The sequence below is a fragment of the Coregonus lavaretus genome (genome assembly GCF_964263955.1).
Source record: "Coregonus lavaretus genome assembly, chromosome: 19".
Taxonomy (NCBI): Eukaryota; Metazoa; Chordata; class Actinopteri; order Salmoniformes; family Salmonidae; genus Coregonus; species Coregonus lavaretus.
The window spans coordinates 10,398,182-10,417,795 of NC_140006.1; the positions used below are offsets into that span (position 1 = coordinate 10,398,182).

A 19,614-nucleotide genomic window follows, 5' to 3' on the forward strand; every position below is an offset into this window, starting at 1 on the left:
GTCAGTTTTTGTGAGGTTGTGGTCAGCAGTTGTGGTCAGTAGTTGTGTGATTGTGGTCAGTGTCTAAACTACAGTTGTTGTGTGTGAAAATTGAAAGAAGTACAATGAGAAGTGATTGGGGGAAATATGAAGAGAGTGAACGGTGGCAGTTGTTGTCCAAGGCAGTTGTTGCTGGACAAAAGTTGTTTTGGCAGGCCTGCTCCCTCCATGGCTAAAGCCAGTGTGAGAAACATGCTAACAAACGTTTTTTGCTTTGTAACTAAATAAATACTGCACTCTAACCCACAAAACGTATTTGCTAGATTCATGATAGTGTATGGCAAGCCTAAATAACTTCAAGAGTAAAAATGTGCATAACAAGTCAGATAATACGTTGCCTGGACTAACTCTGTGGTCAATAATGGTGTTTAACATGATTTTTAAATGACTACCGATCTCTGTACCCCACACATACAATTATCTGTATGTTCCCTCAGTCGAGCAGTGAATTTCAAGCACAGATTCAACCACAAAGACCAGGGACGTTTTCTAATGCCTCGCAAAGAAGGGCACCTATTGGTAGATGGGTTAAAATAAAAAGCAGACATTGAATATCCCTTTGAGCATGGGGAAGTTATTAATTACACTTTGGTTGGTGTATCAATACACCCAATCACTACAAAGATACAGGCGTCCTTCCTAACTCAGTTGACGGAGAGGAAGGAAACCACTCAGGGATTTCACAATGAGGCCAATGGTGATTTTAAACCAGTTACAGAGTTAAATGGCTGTGATAGGAGAAAACTGAGGATGGATCAACAACATTGTGGTTACTCCACAATATTAACCTAAATGACAGCGTGAAAAGAAGGAAGCCTGTATAGAAGAAATATTCCAAAACGTGCATCCTGTTTGCAATAAGGCACTAAAGTAATACTACAAAAAATGTGGGCACAACATTTTTTTGTCCTGAATACAAAGCATTATGTTTGGGGCAAATCCAACTAGGACAAAGATTAGGATAACATTAAAAGGAATTGAGCTAAGCATAGGCAAAGTCCTAGAGGAAAAACCTGGTTCAGTCTGCTTTCCAACAGACACTGGGAGACAAATCCACCTTTCAGCAGGACAATAACCTTAAACGGAAGGCCAAATATACAGTGGAGTTACTTACCAAGACGACATTGAATGTTCCTGACTGGCCTAGTTACAGTTTTGACTTAAATCGGCTTGAAAATCTATGGCAAGACTTGAAAATGGCTGGCTAGCAATGATCAACAACCAACTTCAGGAGCTTGAATAATTTTTAAAATAATAATGGGCAAAAATTTTACAATCCAGGTTTGCAAAGCTCTTAGAGACTTACCCAGAAAGACTCACAGCTGTAATCGGTGCCAACGGTGATTCTAACATGGGGTTGAATACTTATCTAATCAAAATATATTAGTGTTTTATTTTCCATTTAATTAAAATGAAAATCCATTTTAGTCCCACTCTGTAACACAACAAAATGTGGGAAAAGTCCAGGGGTGTGAATACTTTCTGAACGCACTGCATAACCAGTCACCACCATTACTACTGCAGACACTACCACTACTATAACGTATTTTAAAACCATACATACTTTAAAACAAGCTAGCAAGCACACAACATTTTCTTCAGGAAATGTACTTTTCAGTGATCTCTGTTAGCCTAAAGAGTTTATTTATTAGAGAGAACTACAGCTAGCTATCAGTAGGTCTACATACAAACGTATTCTACATAGTTCTTCAACTACCACAAAAATACTTTTAAACAGCTGTCATCACTAGATGTACCATCATATTCCTCTCCCCAAATAATAGCCGAAAACTTTCTAATCATTACATTATCATTCAACTAAAATCAAACTTCATTTACACTGAACGTTTTACAAAAGTAAATCGTGCATCTATTTATCTGAAACCCACAGCATGAATATGATTCAGAGTTGCTTTGCTTTCCTAAGAGTGTTGTCCACATGATCGTGCCCTTTATTCCCATCTTCTGACAGAAGATCACTTTGTCTTTCTTCTTTCAGTTTTCACACACAACAACTGTAGTTTAGACATTTTTGTGATCTAACTGCCACACAATCCAAAGTTATAAAGGTTGATAAAGTAGTCTATCAAAGTAATCAGACCAATTATTTTAACTTTGACTAGATGTAACTGCTTTGCTTTAAATATTAAAGTAAAACTTTTTCAAAATGTTATGGAGGACTAAAGTACCGATGACGTGGCAGGTGATACTTTGCTTCTTGAAAGTTCAATATCTTGAAAACTTGACTGCTGACATGCAAAACATTTGAGGACTTTATCTACTGTATCAGTGGACTAATTAAAAAAATACCCAAATTGTTTTTTGGTGGATTTTACCTTTAACGTTAGATACGTAATTTAAGCAATTACTAGCAATCATTTTGTGAAGTTGGGAGAGGAAGCTCTAATAGTAGTAGTAATCATTTGACGAAAAGTGCATTGAATGTGAAAACAGATCTTGTTTATGAAAGATTAAATGCGTGAAGTTTTTGCAACATTCTGGTTGCGATCAGCTGATGCCCACTAGATGTGGGTCGCACTTGCCTAATCTCGAAAATGGCACAACTACTGATCTCCATTTTTTTTCACCGAAAAGTATGGTCAAAAGGTTACGGTAAATTACATAAAATATGATAATTTATATAATTATAAATTATAACACACACGCAATGCATTTAATAAACTCATAGCATGATGTTGTCTGAACTTTTTCATTGCTAGCTAGCTAGCATTGCTAGCGCGAGCTTGCTAGCAAGATACAGTACTTGTCCATGTCATGTAGCAAGTGTAGTGTATTAAGATTATGACTTTCTTAATGGTTTTAAGTGGAACCTTTGAGGATGTTTATTTTAGTGTCAAGAGGGAATGTTTTAGTGTAACGCCACATACAACAGACAGGAAGTGTGTGTTGTAGCCAGGGGATTGGACAGTAGAGGGAGCCACCCATATCTTGGGAAGATTATATATACTGGGTAAAAGCGAAGAAGAGGTTAGAGCGGCCATTGCAATCTGGGACGCCGTTCTCCGGGTGATCTTGACACCTGTAACCTCATGCTGAATTCTTGTGATATGAATAAAACTTATGATCAAAGGTTCAGTATGAGCGGACTCCTTTGTTTATCAGCAATAATTGCCAGCATTGACCCGATACTACACAAGTCAAAACAATATTTATCACGTCTCAACCTACTGTCTATGATATCAACATATTGCACGAAGTAACTTTTTGCATGTATACTTTTAGCAATTTCTAATTATCTAGCTAGCCACTCAATACTGTTGCACCTTTTCTGGCCTTCCCTGTAGTGTGCACACAAACTGTAGCCAGCTAGCTTGTGCAGAATCTCTGGCTTGTGCAGGATCATAGAGTGGTGCATTTGAGACTTGCAGATTTGATTAATCAACCCAGTTGCATTCATGTTTCAGATATATTGAACCACTCAAACTCAGCTACCCTTTCCCCCTGAATTTGCAACAGTTTTAATTAATCTGATCTGTCATGCTGTATTTGCGTGACATCAAACCTCAACTGGACACCTCCCCACTTGTCTCCTCTATTTCTTACACCCTTCTTTCTCCCTCTCAACCCCTTCTCATTCCTCTCTCTCCCCCAGGCCTCCCCAACCAACATGAAGGTTCCTTCTATTACCTCCCAGTCTGGAAACAGCAGTGTGTCTGTGGTCAACGTGAACGACTCTCCTGCCGCCCGTCAGGCCGCGGCTAAGCAAGCCCTGCGTAAGCAGCTGGAGAAGACCCTTCTGGAGATCCCTCCTCCCAAACTTCCCACCCCAGAGCTAAACTTCCTGCCCTCGGCAGCCAACAACGAGTTCATCTACCTGGTGGGCCTGGAGGATGTGGTGCAGAACCTGCTGGACTCCATGATGAGAGGTACTATACATATTATGCTTGTGTAAACACTATATAACACTATACCATCAGAGGTGGCAGAGGTGCAAACACATTACACTGTTATAAACACTACATACAGTATTCCATCATATTACAGACGCTTCATTTACACAATAATATCACTACTCCAGCAGAGATTCAAACACTAACATTACAATACCGCTCAGATGGGTTTCCTCCCCCTTGATGATTTTTTCTTACCTCGAGCAGCATTTGATCAGTAGGCTTTATATTGAAACCAGTGTTCTTCTGTCCGCTGTCTAACCCCCCCGCTATCCTTTCTATCCACCCCAGCTAAAACAGGGATGCCCCCGGTCAAGCCTGCCATCAAAGAGCCCTTCACCTGCACCCAGTGCAGCACTGATTTTACCTGCCGTTGGAGGCAAGACAAAGCCAAGGGCGGGACCATCCTCTGTGCAGACTGCATGTCCTCCAATCAGAAGAAGGCCTTGAAGGCTGAGCACACCAATAGGCTGAAGGCTGCATTTGTCAAGGCCCTGCAGCAGGAACAGGAGATAGAGCAGCAGATCTTCCAGCAGGCTGCGTCCCCCGTCTCTCACACCCCCTCCTCCTCTTCCTCCTCCTCCTCTCCGTCGGTGAAGGCGGAGCATCTAGTGTCCCAGCAGCTGAAACAGGCTCAGGCCCAGGCTAGGGCCTCCTCTCTGCACCAGCAGCACAACAGAGGACAGAGCATTGCACGCCACCACTCCACCAACATCAAACAGGTAGGGGTGACACTTCTCAGCAGTTCCCTGAAACTCACATCATCACCTGTGCCACTCCAGGCACTGTCACACTCAATTACAGGTCCTATCACATTCAATTAGATACAGACGGTTATAATATTCTCGTACATATGGTTCCTTTTTAATTTTTTAACAACTACAATACAAAATCAATACAAAAGGCTGCTTAATACAAATGGCTGCTCCCATCAGTTGGTGCTCTGATCAGTGGGTACGCTCGCCCTCACCCGCCCCGAGATGCTGGCAGGGCGAAGCCCCCGGCTGAAAGGGATTTTCCAAGGGCGGGAAGGACCAAGACCCGCCGACGGGCGGGCGGGCATGGAAGCAAGCGCACCCAAAACCACCAGGACCAGCACACACTCCGCTCACAGCGTGAAACCAAAACACAAAACATACAGAACTAAACGCATCCCCACCCTCACCCCTGATTGGAGGATCTCAAACATGTATACTATGCATGTGTGTATGTATTTATTCCAACACTCATTCATTCCAACCTTCAGACAGCCACAGATCACCCCATCTTTCCCAGTAAATAGTAATTCTACCATTTCCTCTTGCAATACATCCCTCCATTCTACCATGGTGTCTCACTACGGACTTGAACCTCCCTATCTGCAAAATGTCTGCTGAAATTGACCCAAAAATAAACATTTTATCCAAGAGCCCAATGGTTCCCTTGGCTTGTGTGGTCTGTTCTTGTCACACAGATGTTGTCACTTGTCACTCAATATTATTTTTCCTTCTCCCCCCTCCCCTCCACCTCAGGGCCAGCTCTCCCGTGGCAGTGTCCCGTCAGTGGGGGTGAGGGGCGTGTCCCACTCTTTCTCCTCCTCCTCTCAGCTGCAGAGCGCAGTGGCCGCTGCAGCCTTGGTCAGCCGGCCAGGTAAGCATGCCCATGTGCGCTCTGCTGCCCAGGGTTCAAAGGGCAGCTCCAGTGGGAACAGCAGCAGTGGTAGCGGCCAAGCCACTGCATGGAGGAAGCAGAACAACCTCAACACAGGTAGACTAATCCCGTCCGGGACCCCAACCCACCATCATACCACACTGGCCCCCCAACTTCTACCTCTACAGCCTGAACTTTTGTCATGTCCAAAAACATCCCCTAGCCCGTTTTACTAGTCACCTCCACTGTGGTGTTTGCAGGTCTGAATGAATAACTACAAGTATTTAAGCAATATGGCTGAAGCTCCTTTACACCCATCTGAGGGTTAGATGGAGGCATCACAATAGTGCTTACACCTGCGTAAGAGGCTAGGGGTTGTTTTTGGACTAGGCATCTGACTGCTCTCTGTGTCCACAATGCTCAGTTTCCTTATTTCTGCTATGATATCAATGTTATTGACGTGTTTTGTGTGTGTGTGTGTGTTATTCTGTTCAGTGGACCCTCCCATTCAGAGACTGACCCCTCTCCACTCTTTCTCTGCAGGTGTGACCATGGCCTATGTGAACCCCAGCCTGCCAGTCCATAAGACCTCGTCCACAGTGGACGCCCGCCAGAGAGAGTACCTCCTGGACATGATCCCCTCGCGCTCCATTTCCCAGGCGGCTAACACATGGAAATAGTCTCATACTCATTACCATTATCAATAACCTTTTACCAATAGCTACTGTTGTCAATGCCAACAATGCAGTCTACAGCCCCACCCTGAGGACAGTTATGAAAACGCAGTCGTCAAACTTGTTAGGAGAAACATTCTCCTTTTTTTTTTTTATAGTGTTTGTTTCTCATATGTTGTTTTTCAACTCTATTGTTTCTTATGAAGTTCACTGATGTTTGATCAGTGTGCATAAACAGCGATTTACTCCGAACTCGAGAGAAAAAAGAAAAGAAAAAAAAAAGCATAAAGGGCTTCCTTCAATATGTTCGTCAGCCATGATGTCTGCGAGTTCATGATGGTTTGAGAATGTTGCTTTTCTCTCAAGAACTCATGTTGGCGTTCTGCCAACTGTGCGTTGATATCCCATCATAAAAACGATGTATGGCTCTTTACCTATTGGACGGAACAATGAGCCGATTCTGTCATCATAGACTCAGCAATGGGATGCAGACAAACTGTTGGGGTGCGTTCAAGATGAAATGACTGACTAGCTTGAACTGTTTGCCTTATATTCAAGAGTACCCCAAAAAAAGATAAAAGAAAAAAAAACATGATCTCCAACAAACATTCTCTTAAACTGAGAACCAAATCTCTATTTTTGATGTAAATGGCATGTTCTATAGAAGGGTCCAGACACTTTTGCTATTTCCCTTTTTAAATTTTTTTTTACTTACCCCGAACCAGCGATTCACTTCCTCATGTTCATTGTGCAGTACGGGGGCTCTGAAAAAACATGAACAAATGTTCCAAAAACATCCAAATACAGAAATGCTCTCAGTATAGTGATGCAGGACTTTAGACGTTGTACACATGAAATTGTGTCATTCCGAACTTTATCCTCAACGTTATATTCCATTTTGTTGCGACTCGAGCAACAACATCTAAAGACCTGCATCACTATAGAGCTTTTCAGTTTCTAAAAGGACTTTGGTGTTTTTGGAGCATTTGTTCATGTTTTTTCATAGCCCCCGTACGGCACAATGAGGATGAGGAATTGAATCGCTGTTGGGGTAAGTTTCTCAAAAACAAGTGAAATTGCAAAAGAAGTGTCTAGACCCTTCTATAACATGCTATTTGCTTATAGAAAAGGAAAATGATCCTTTAAGTTAAAAGGAAAAACTGAGCAGTGATGTTTTCAGTACATAACCTCAGTAGCAGTTGATTTTGATTTTTTTTTGTATTTACAGTAAGTTATTGGTTATTTTTTGGGACTGATGTATAAATGAACAATTCCTGTCCTGATGTTGTGGTTTTAACAACTGAACAATTAATAGCCTCATACACATTTTTTTATTTTTTTAAGTGAAGCTTTTTGCCCCACCATGTATGTTATTCAGCTATTTACAGAGTTTGACAGTGCTTCTCTCCATTCATATGTTTCACATAAGCAGAACACAGAGAGGATCTCTTTATTATATTTTTGTCTGTAGCCTCTGCTTTGGTTTTCCATTATTCAATTCCGAGTTGTCCCTTAATATGTGTAATAACATGTCTGTAAAGAGAACTAGTGGTATAATAAAGACTGTCTGATTACATGCAAACAAAGTTTCAGTGGAAGACACAAGATTATAAAAAATAAATTAAAAAATGACACAAAAAAAAATTATAGACTCACAGGAGTCATATCCCAGATCTTTTCTCTGTTTTGCACCGATTTTCAATTTTACTGATGATTTAGTGAATTTGTTCAGTTTTGATAATTGATCAAAGTTTCCATATGTTTGCTGAAAAGGTTAAGACTCATCAAATGTCAATACACGAGCATCATTGGTCTGATAAAGTAATTGAATATTGATCGTATTTGGTTTAATATGGTCAAACCTACGGTAGCAATCAATGACACCAGTCATTTTACAAAATGTTCTCATCTGGTGATTTAAAAAAGTTTACATTGCAGGTATTGTCACCTGCTCGGGTACATCTCAAGTTTAGGTTTCTGGTTGCCACGTCATGAAGCTTGGTTAGGTACAGCAACTCTTTGGTGAAGTTTAACAGATTTGAGGATGTACAAAAGACAGAGGAGAGAATAAACATGTCCTATATTGAAATCACTCATTGATTTTGTATGCTTGGCATCAGGACCAATAACTTGTATCCCAGACAGGCCTGTGGTGAGGTAACTGGGTTTACTAAAGTGCTCCTTTACTTCCTCAAGTACAGTCTCATACTCTCTTCTCAGTTTTGTTCTCTTTATAATACTGTAATTCTCTTCTGTAAAAGTTCCATAGGCCTGCTATGTGGTTTATAAATGAATTAACATCTGTGTTTGGGTTTCTGTCTACTGCTGTCAAAATTGTTTAGGTAATCATTTTCAGTGCTAGTTCAGATGCCATCGCTGAGAACTATGAAAAACATTACACCCAGTGCAAGAACTGAAGTTGGCTCACAGAACCCCTACACAACACTGACCGCCAGTAACCTCCCTGTTTCTTAGGGTAGCTTGGGCTCTTCACTGTCAAGCGTAACCCTCCCATCCCTTCATGGAAACTGATGGTCCAATTGGTTTGGTTTAATGTTTCTGAACTCCAAGAAGTAATAATACAAATACAAGTAATTTGAACCCTTTCATTTAGTGGGAATGTGTCATTAAATTGTTGATTCTGCCAGTCATAGCATTATTTTTCAGGGCTTGATTTTCCATGACACTTTTGCTCGGCCGGGGGCGATAGAGCCCATTCAGCTCCTGTGGCTTGTCGCCGTAGACTAATATGATGTCACGCTCAGTTGTGGCTAGATGAAGTACAACAATAACCGAAAGTGACTTCGTAGCAGGTTAGGATAGCATTTTACCTAACCCTAACCTTTTTCCTAACATAACCTAATTCTCCTAACCTGCAACCTCAATTATTCTAACCTGCTGCACAAATGATCCTAACGCCTCGATTACACCGACAGCGTTCTTGCGTTTTGGTACACCAGAAGTAGATTAATTTCCAATGGAACGCTGCGTTTGCCTTGCAGCATTGCCTTGCAGAGGCAGTATGTTCTGTGTGGTGCATACATTGGATTTACACCTCGATCACACCTACAACGTCATTGCGCAAAATGGTACAGATTCATCTTGATATGTGTGCAACAAAAGATCAACATTCACCTTCTGCTACCATTTCCATTGGAAAATAATGTACTTCTGGTGTACCAAAATGCAATGATGCTGTCGGTGTGATCGAGGTGTTATCGAACATATGCATCAAACTGTATGTGTTGAAGGCTTGAAAGAAATGGTGCTACCTTGTCCCAGACTTGCTGTTTTCAACTCTCTCTCTCTCTCTACCGCACCTGCTATTTCAACCTCTAAATGCCTGGTTATGAAAAGCCAAGTGACATTTACTCCTGATGTACTGACCTGTTGCAACCTCTACAACCACTGTGATTGTTATTTGACCCTGCTGGTCATCTATGAACGTTTGAACATCTTGGAGAAAAATCTGGCCTTAATGGCCATGTACTGTTATAATCTCCACCTTGCACAGCCAGAAGGGGCCACCCCTCAGAGGCTGGTTCCTCTCTAGGTTTCTGCCTTTCTAGGGAGTTTTTCCTAGCCACCGTGCTTCTACATATGCATTGCTTGCTGTTTGGGGTTTGCACCACACAGAACCAACAGCAACTGCCTCTGCAACACATTGCTGTAAGGCAAACGCAGCGTTCCATTGGAAATGAATGTACTTCTGGTGTAGCAAAACGCAAAAGTACAGTCGGTGTGTTCGAAGCGTAACCTTCTACGAAAAAGTCACTTCCGGTCGTAGCTGTATACCTTATAGCTCAGCCGTATACCACCTAGTCAAAGCCGTCACGTTCCGGTCTGTTTTGGAGAAGGGAAGGAGTGGAAGATGGCGGCGTCCAAGGTGAAGCAGGACATGCCTCCTCCGGGAGGTTATGGCCCTGTCGATTACAAGAGAAATCTCCCGAAACGGGGACTTTCTGGTCAGTATACTAGTTATATTTGTAATGGGTGAAGTTTTGAGTAGATCATTTTACAGTCAAACAAGGACGCTAATGCTAGTGGCTAACAAGTTTAATATTTTAGCTAGCTAGTGATATTAGCTATTTCTTCTACATGTTAAATAGTCGTTGCCATGTTTATTATCCCAGTATTGTACTTTATTCATATGGCAACCGATGTAGCAAAGTGTAGTTGCTAACTAGTTGGTTCGTTTAGCTTGCTAGCGCTAACATTTCACCGCATAGCGCCAACTAGTTTAGCTAGCTAACGTTAGCTGGCTAACTAATCAGTTGCCTAGCTTTATGATGAGGTCTAATCAGTGAAACATCTTGTACATGTGCATTCCCCCTTGTCAGTTGTTTGAAAATTAGGGTTGTGTTGGCTTCATTATTAGAATGTATGCCATGCATGGTGCAGTAATGTAAACAATTTGCAGATCAGTCCAAGTTCAACTTAATAGATCTAACAACAAAACAGTCGTAGCTAGGTTTCCATCCAATTGGCGACAGATTTTCATGCGAATATTCAAAAATCCGTATAAAAACCAATGTGCATTTTCCCACCAGAGATGTGTTTCCATCAAATTGACTTGTTGCGGATAAAAGGCTTTGCATGATTACGTAGTGCACATAACAATACATTTTGCGGTTAAATTCCCATGGACCGAATAAAACAATACAAGTTAAATGGGTTTCCATCGCATTTTCAACTCTACTGATGGTTTTCTCTACAAAAAATGTTGCGTTATATAGTGTGTGCCCACTCTGGTATATTGGCACATGCGCTCTAGCCAACAACTCGCAGATAAAGTGCAGGTAGGATAGCCTACATCAGGTGTTCCCAAACTTTTTCACCCCCCCCCCCCCCCCCCCCCCCCCCCCCACCACCACCATTTCTATGGGCACAAGCACTGCTCATGACAGTTTGCCTAATTTCAGTTTGTGACAACACTAGCAAGTATAGTGTAGAGAATCATTGTACAATCTAAACCGATATGAAATATGTTTTCCATAACCAACAATATTAGATTTTCAGCTGTTTGAAGCTGGTGTACAAAACTGAAAGTAAAAGATTTTAAAAAATGAATCCTATGCATGGAAAGCATAGAAATAGCACACATAGAATAGATCTATGGCTTCTTAGACTTGCTTTCAGTGCGAATAACAGATGTATAACTCAACTTTCTATGTGAATTTGGTCGGGTCACCCAAAAAGTTACATATTGCCGCTTTAAAGCTAATGTGTATTCAAGTGATATTACTCGCATAAAAAGTTTGGATGGAAACCTGATTAGGCGAGTTGCATTAGTGGTCAAATTGGTTGTGGAGATTCTTATCTTGCTGAAATAAATGGCCGACAATTAATATACATTCTCATTTTCAGGGTATAGCATGCTCGCCATTGGAGTTGGTGTCATGTGTTTCGGTTATTGGAGACTCTTCAAATGGAACAGGGAGAGGAGGTAAGAATTGCCATAATCCAGTTAATGTCACTGATTCATTGTACCAATTCAGATCATTGTGATTGGTTCTTGTTGGTCAATGTCCTTATATGTTCTGCTGGTGTGTTGTAGGCGGTTGCAGATTGAGGAGCTGGAAGCAAGGATAGCTCTTCTGCCTTTGCTGCAAGCAGAGCAGGACCGGAGGTAAGAAAAGCACCAACGTTGAGAGAGAGAGCGAGACACATGCACACGTGATAATCAAAGGCTACTTCAACAGGGGTAAAGGTGATTTACCAATTTTGCCCATGAACAGTGTTGGAGTTAACGCATTATGTAATCAGATTACTTTTATGAGTAAGGGAGTAAAGTAAAGCATTCGTTTTCCTAATTGGGTAAAATTATTACAGTTACTTTGTCAACTAACGCGTGCTTTACTTTAAGAATAATATCTCTACCGGGCGAGTGTTTGCATGATCCGATCTTGACATGTTTCCTCATTTAGTTTTCGAGCAAGTGGAGAAAGGCTGTTTGGAGAAATGTAATGACAGTTGCCTCCATGAAAATGTATAGAGGGCGCATCTCTGATCTTTGCCATTCATCGCTTCTGTGATAGCAAAGCCCATAGAGGATGTACTCTATACAGCTCTATGGGTCCATTTAGCCTGCGTGAGGTCTATAACCAGAACTGGCAGCTCGCGAGGAAATCTGTACAGATGTTTTGCTTACAGTATATATGGCTAATGAAGCAGCCGATATGATAGCGCAGCACTTGTAGACTACCACAGGAAAGCAGCGCCACAGATGAAAGGAGAAACTAGTGATCAAACCTGAGTTAGTAAGTAGCCTATCTTTGGCGGCTCGCCTTGCTCCCTCCATTAGACAAACGGTGAGATTTTTTTCATGAATATAACAAGTTACATTCCACACAAAGTAATACTGTAAAGTAATGCAACAAGGAATATGTAATATATTACCTGTTCAAATAACTAAACCCAACATGAACCATGTTTCCATCCAGTTTTTATGCGAGTAAATTCATACCGTATAAAACATGTATTTCGCCAATTGTGATGGAAACAGGACATTTCGGTACAATTTTATAAATGCCGACAGATAATTTCGTTCGACATGGTTGGATCTTTTTATGTTGGTAAAATTAATTATGTGAGAGATGGTGGTGGAAACGCCTTTATGTGCAAATATTGATATAATAACCATCATACCGAAGTAAACTTGGAGTTACGACTCGTAACAGTTTAGGCTACCAATGAAATAAGTTATGAGGAACTTCACATGGTGGGGAAAGTGCACGGGTGATGAGCTTGATGCTCCTTTCCAATAAATATCAAGGGTTTTATTCTGTTGACATGATGGTCGATGCTTGACTGCCATTTGAAAAATATAAATACTCTCACTCTTATACATAATAATCTCATCATGTAGACTAGCCTACCTGCACATACCCGCACTGTATCTGCGAGCTGTTGGCTAGAGCGAACGTGCAAAGACCAGAGTAGGCACGCAAGGATTTTTTAAGTCAATTTGGTGGAAACACACCACCTGTGGGGAAATGTGCATATTTTCTTTATGCATAATTTAGAATATTCACATAAATCTGTCGCCAATTGGATGGAAACCTAGCTACTGCCCATGAATGATCTGTTTTAGGAGCCCTGAATTTAGCAGATTTTTTTTCTCACTAGGCAACTACGAATGCTGAGGGAGAATCTGGAGGAGGAAGCAGTTGTAATGAAAGATGTCCCTGGCTGGAAGGTAAAGAGAAGCTTGGTTCCATTTCAGTCTAGACAGACAGATGTTTGTTTTATTTGTCAATTGTCATGAAGCTGCAAATTGTAGTTTTTAGTTCAAAATGTTCTAGAATCTGCACTAAAATGAAAGCAAGAAAAGCAAATAACTGCAATGCTGCTTATTCTACGGTGATGATGAATACTAAGCTGTGCTTGTGTTTCCGTCTAGGTGGGCGAGAATGTCTTCCACACAGACCGCTGGGTGGCCCCCCTCACAGAGGAGCTGTTTAACCTTCGACCCCGGGAAGAGCTTCTCCACAAGCGCTTTGGCTTCCTGTGGTACGTGTAGCCGCCCCCCCAGTCCAACCGTGTCACTCCAGTACACCTCCGCTACCATACCAGCCACAGCCAGTACCCTGTTGACCGGAGTCCACAACTCCACACAGCTTGTAAATGTTCTATATTAAAGTTATCTTTTCTGTACCCCATACTGATTCTCTGTCGGTTTTGTTTATTTTAATTACTGAAGGAATATTACAGGATAAACAGGATCTTGAATATATTCTATTCTATAGGCAGGCCTGCATGGTTATGTCAGAGGTGATGCTTTTTATTACATTTTTTCAGGTTAGTGAAAGTGTGTAATCTACCCAACATGTAAGCACATTTTCAAAGCACATGACCCAATTCTTCCCTTATAACAATATGCAATAGAATAGGCAAAGATGTTGTCCATGCAATGTGGAAATTGCACCGTGTTAAGATGCTCTTCATTGTGCTGGCACTTGTTACAACAGGAAGCCTGACTGGTCAGTGGAGGCATGGACCATCTCCAAGCTTATTCAGGAACACTCTATGTAACAGAATGCTGCATTATAGAAATGTGTTGTGTAGAACAGACATGCCTCTGTCATGTGGAGAACCGTGTCTGTCAACTACACATTGCTTCTCTATTTGCAACTAAAATTCAGTCCAAACAGGCCAACATCTCTGATCTTAACCCAGTTGTGCATGTTATTTATTATTTCCTTATAGTTAAGATTGGGGCAAGAGGTAGGGAACTGGTCTGTCTGCCCTATATAAAGGATCAACTGGCGGAGGTACAAAAATAACATAAATAGGAAAGTAATCCAGTTTAATTTGAGGACCAGGATGTTGACAGCTGTGGAGGGGTCTCGGATGGTTGAGGGGCAGCTCTCGGGGAGCTGTGGAGGGGTCTCGGATGGTTGGCCTGGCGGTTGGGGGCTTGGGTTGGTGGCCGATAGGTCTCTGGTTTGGGTCCCGATTTGACTTGGCTGGAGATCTGTCCATGTGCCCTTGGGCAGGGCGCTTGACCCTGGTTGCTCCTGTGGGTCGCTCTGGATGGGTGTGTCTGCTAGATGACTGAATGTAATGTAAATGTTGAGCGGCTTCACTGCAGGTAGATTGTATGTTTTAAAATACAATACATTTAAATAAAATAAAAGGCTGATCCTACATCTGCTCCAGTGGGAATGTCTTTCTCGGTTATTTTGTCCCATTCAACAAAGATCACTACACCTATACTATGTTCAACATTCACACTGAAAGAAAAAACCTGTGACAGATGCCCTTTCCTTGAGTTCTTTTCAGCCTCTTGCTGTCTCTGGATGACACACCTATCTTCTGTTGGAAACACTGCTTCATTATGTGTGCAGATGGAGTGAGAGAGCTCAATGCTTTGATGTCCGGTTCATCAGTGGGATCTTGAAAATTGGTAACTAGGTACCTGCATATGGCACACACCCACATACCCCTCCCAGCTGCTTTGCTTTCCAGCGGTATGTTACCCCTTACTTTATCTTAGTTGGACTGAGCTGTTTACTTTGAACCAATCAGATTCACCCAGGTTGAGTCCTGAAAGGGCATCAACACTCAAGACAGGAGGTGTGCATCACTGTGAGTTTGAGAGACGAGACAAACAAAATACCAATTTGTCACACATTCTGAAGATGAACTACAGCTGTTCTGACCTGGAGGAAATGCCCAGAAAGCCTCTCTGCTACCTCAGGTGAGACTGAACACCATCTCACTCATGTAGCTACTCTTGTTTCCACATTATGATTTGCTGTAATTCTCTAAAAATTCTCACATTCCTGTTACAAGTATTTATGTGAATATTCTTGTAAAAATTTTGACAGACAGGTGTCAGATTGATCGTATTTTATGAATAATCCCGCTGTGTGACATTTGAGGATTACTGTGGCCCCATAGGGATTAGTAGAGGGGTTGGGAGGTCTTTACCTGGTTTTAGATGTTCTCTTTTGAATCAGCCCTTCAATCTAATTCAAATTTAGTAGTGTTTAAAAATATTTTTTTTCACAGAATTCCTAACCAATCCTCTAAACCTCTAAAAGAGCAAGTTTAGTGCAACATCAGACAAAGAAAAAACTCCCTATGGAGGAAGAAACCTTTAGAGGAACCAGTTGCAGCAGTCCAGCCCTCCATGTCACACTCCCCTTTGTTTCCCCTACCCACCACCGGCTTCCAATCTGGGGCAAAGAAGCAGTGCTAGATACCCTCCAGCATAACTCATTCCTAATGGATATACACTGAGTATACAAAACATTAAGGACACCTGCTCTTTCCATGACAGACTATCCAGGTGTGAGCTATGATCACTTATTGATGTCACCTGTTAAATCCACTTCAATCAGTGTAGATCAGGGTTTCCCAACTGGCAGCTGTGGGTCGTTTTATTTTGCCCCCCATGTTTTCTGAGCTCCCCAAATGTTTTTCAATTAAATTTTCAATGTTGGACATACTTTTTTTTTGTTACACCAGGAATTCGGCTCCAAGTGTTTTATTTGGGAAATCTGTTCCCAAGTATTTCCATGCATAATAGAGAGACACGTGATCATATGGAATTATGTTTTAGTCAAATATGATCTGTTTGGGCTTCTTGCAGTCAATTTAGTCTACAAATTATTTGTAATTATGTTCTGGCCCCTGACCATCCAATCAAGAAAAAAATCAGCCCGTGGCTGTATCTAGTTAATGATCCCTGGTGTAGATGAAGGGGAGGAGACATGTTAAAGAAGGATTTTAAAGCCTTGAGACATGGAGTGTGTATGTGTGCCATTCAGAGGGTGAAAGGCAAGAAAAAAGATTTAAGTGCCTTTGAACGGGGTATGGTAGTAGGTGCCAGGCGCACCGGTTTGAGTGTTTCAAGAACTGCAACGCTGCTGGGTTTTTCACACTCAACAGTTTCCCTTGTGTATCAAGAATGGTCCACCACCCAAAGGACATCCAGCTAACTTGACAACTGTGGGAAGCATTGGAGTCGACATGGGCCAAGCATCCCTGTGGAATTGAGGCTGTTCTAAGGGCAGAAGGGGGTGCAACTCAATATTAGGAAGTTGTTCCTAATGTTTTGTACACTGTGTATATGCTGTTAAGAGCTTACTATTAGAGCAGGATGCACTGAAAGTTCAGCTCCTTGCTTCCTGATCTCACACAGTGGCCATTGATTAGACAGCAGTGATATACTGTAACACCCCCCTCTAGAGTTTTACCTCCTAAAGGACACTTAAGTGATCTCTATCTCTCCAACTGTTCCTCCTGATCTCTCTCTCCCTCAGTAATGAGGAGGCAGCAGAGTTGCTGGGAGAGAATCACTTTGGACCGCAGCAGCTGATGGAAATCTGGGGCCATGCCTGTGCCATCGCTATCAGCAAGGTCTGTGCTGTCCCTTCTTACCTATTTAGGGTAGTTTTGAACTAGGGAATTGAATAACATGAATATACAACTTCATTCTCGTGTACAGGCCTTCCCCCTGAGTTCCCTAAAGAGGCATCCTACGGTCTTGGTGATCTGTGGTCCCAGTCAGAATGGCTTTATTGGCCTGGCCTGCACTTGCCACCTACGCATGTTTGTGAGTAACGTGCCAGTGGAGCACGTGTTTTTCTGAACTAACTAAAAGGTACTTCCTTGACACCCAGTCCCTCTTCTTCTCCACTTATCTCTGTATTTGTGTCAGGACTATATACCCACGGTGTACTACCCTAAGCGCTCTATTCTGGCCATGCACCGGGACTTTACAGTACAGTGTGAAAGAACTGACATCTCTTTCCTCTCATTTCTCCCCGCAGAGGTAAGGGAACTACTATGAATCAACTAACGCTAACCAAGGTTCATTTTTATTGTCTGGCCGATTACATACCGTACCATGATATTGGGAACAGAAACTAGAGACTAAAATGAGGAATGTTCACACAACAGTTTTGTGTGAATGCATTTCTACTTGTTAGTGGTCTGACTGACATGTATTTGTCTTGTCCTACAGGTGCAACTTATAAACTATGCATATAAACTGGGGGTGGATGCCATCTTGGGGCCGGAGACAGAGCCATCTGATAGAGTCCTACAGCACATCTTGCGCTCCCTCAGACACTGAAGCATCCCCATCGCCAGCGTGGACATCCCCTCAGGTGACCACAACATATACACAAACCTGGCTGAGAGCATCAAGACAGCCTAATCAATAATAAAATGCTTGATATGATATATACCTGCAGGATTACCAGGGGCCTAAAAAGCTATCCAAGGTTAGTGTTATTTGATAGGGTTGGACTGATACCATGGACTTGTCTGATGATGCCGTGATGTGTTCTTTTACTGCCAGTACAGTATAAGATAAACTCAGACATATATCGTTGGATAAACTAATTGATTACCTCTTATCGGTGTGATTTCAGGGTGGGACGAGGAGGAAGAGGCCAATGTCGACTGTATAAACCCGACAGTGCTTATCTCCCTCATGGCACCAAAGAAGTGTGCTGTCAGTTTCAGTGGGACACATTACCTGGTGGGACCAGTGCTTAATTTGAGCCGGATCCTGCCGGGACAGGATCCAGCACCGCTCAGTTTTGGACTGTTTCGTTCCGGAACCCATTTGCCAGGATCCAGTACCTCTCCTGACATTAAACATTATTTTCACTGTTCGCAATGTAAAAATTATAATTAAAGCAGAGTTAATTCAAATTGCTCCTCTGTAATTCTTCTGGCTGCCCCCTAAAAAATGTAATGTGAAAACAGTGCCTGATATTCTAAGAATTGATTCGTGTTGGGCTGGCCCGGGTTTATGGTTTGCACAACATTGTAGCCTATATAGACCAACGCGTGGCCATCACTGTGGTGTGAGAGAGAAGTGCGCCTCCATCTCACAGAACTAGAATGAGATTCACTTTCTTTCATCTCTCTCCCTGCTCTGATAGACATGAGCATGAAACTCATCTCTCCAGCGTTACACTTAATCATTTATTTCCTTATAGAAACAGCCGCTGGAGGTGCCGCAGCACCCCTGATAAATGGAAATACATTTGCCAAAGTCATATACTGTCAGCCAAAACAGGCCTTCTGCAAAAACACAGATCCTGCTGAAAGGAGAAGACTAATCTGTCTGTAGGCTACCAAGTTATCAACTTCCAAATAGACCTATTGAGAAGAGAATTGTTTTACAAAGTAAAACGAGAGATAAGCTTTTGGCACGAGCGCATCGGCCCTCACAGGTGAGTGTGCTGCGAGTCATTGGGTGAGTCAGTGAAACTGGAAAGCTTTTTTAGGACTATAATTTCCTCATATTGTACGTGTCTCCACAGACCTAAGCTATTGATTGATTCAAGACAATGTCGTTTTCATTGATCTCAGAGTCGAAGTATAGCCTGTCATTTCTATCATTGGTGAGGTATTAACAAAGATTCTGCTAAAGTCTCCAGTCATCTAAAATGTAGAATTGTATGAAATGCATTGATAAAAATCCAGACCCTAGGCCACCAAAGATGTTCCCCATCTGCAAGCGCCTCTCTGCTCTATACCAGTACGCAAAAGCGATAATGCAATGCTTCATTTTAAAAGTGATTTCTTTCATGCGTTCTGGTACCTCACAGATCCCCAGGTCACCCCACTCTCTCTCTCTTCAGGCACCTACCAATTTACAAATTAAGCACTGGGTTTTACTTTTACCATAGGTTTCCTGAAGGAGAAAGCCTCCTGTGTAGTAGGTAGGACATGGGTCTGAACAGACAGTTGAGCTTCTGCTCTTTTCTATAACCTGTAGGGAAAACAATGTGGTCTATACTTGGTATGTAGGTTTTTCACTTATTGGGTGGCACAAATTGCAATATGGGGAAGGGGCAGGCTATATGCAAATTAAATACTGTAGTCTATTC

At 42.0% G+C, this 19,614-nt stretch overlaps 2 protein-coding genes and 1 pseudogene across 8 annotated transcripts in view; all 3 read left to right on the forward strand.

The window, feature by feature from the left end:
• LOC311146889 (transcriptional repressor p66-alpha-like) overlaps nucleotides 1-8,339 on the forward strand; it is a 56,366-nt gene extending 48,027 nt beyond the window's left edge. For all 6 annotated transcript variants that reach the window (XM_084183507.1, XM_084183510.1, XM_084183509.1 and 3 more), the window contains exons 7-10: nucleotides 3,653-3,926; nucleotides 4,242-4,672; nucleotides 5,462-5,696; nucleotides 6,123-8,339. In XM_084183507.1, the coding sequence (XP_084039633.1) occupies nucleotides 3,653-3,926; nucleotides 4,242-4,672; nucleotides 5,462-5,696; nucleotides 6,123-6,259 (1,077 nt within the window). In that variant the 3' untranslated portion in view covers nucleotides 6,260-8,339. The remainder of the gene's footprint in view (nucleotides 1-3,652; nucleotides 3,927-4,241; nucleotides 4,673-5,461; nucleotides 5,697-6,122) is intronic.
• A 1,733-nt stretch (nucleotides 8,340-10,072) lies between these two features.
• Nucleotides 10,073-13,914, forward strand: LOC311146570 (NADH dehydrogenase [ubiquinone] 1 alpha subcomplex subunit 13-like). Its single transcript, XM_084183088.1, has 5 exons — nucleotides 10,073-10,218; nucleotides 11,621-11,699; nucleotides 11,811-11,882; nucleotides 13,382-13,451; nucleotides 13,656-13,914. The coding sequence occupies exons 1-5, from the start codon at nucleotides 10,125-10,127 to the stop codon at nucleotides 13,773-13,775; spliced, it is 435 nt and encodes a 144-aa protein (XP_084039214.1). The 5' UTR covers nucleotides 10,073-10,124; the 3' UTR covers nucleotides 13,776-13,914.
• Nucleotides 13,915-15,396: 1,482 nt separating this feature from the next.
• On the forward strand, nucleotides 15,397-19,058 carry LOC311146936 (yjeF N-terminal domain-containing 3-like; annotated as a pseudogene). The gene is made up of 7 exons (XR_014615607.1): nucleotides 15,397-15,455; nucleotides 17,026-17,122; nucleotides 17,211-17,318; nucleotides 17,424-17,537; nucleotides 17,730-17,874; nucleotides 18,142-18,351; nucleotides 19,045-19,058. The product of XR_014615607.1 is annotated as a yjeF N-terminal domain-containing 3-like (transcript).
• Nucleotides 19,059-19,614: the final 556 nt, after the last annotated feature.

What these genes read in the sequence shown, in the direction of transcription:
- LOC311146570 (XM_084183088.1), top strand. Translation starts at nt 10,125, where the DNA reads ATGGCGGCGTCCAAGGTGAAGCAGGACATGCCTCCTCCGGGAGGTTAT. An exon ending in AAATGGAACAGGGAGAGGAG is followed by an intron (nt 11,700 to 11,810) that starts GTAAGAATTGCC and finishes GGTGTGTTGTAG; the next exon opens with GCGGTTGCAGATTGAGGAGC. An exon ending in AAGATGTCCCTGGCTGGAAG is followed by an intron (nt 13,452 to 13,655) that starts GTAAAGAGAAGC and finishes GTTTCCGTCTAG; the next exon opens with GTGGGCGAGAATGTCTTCCA.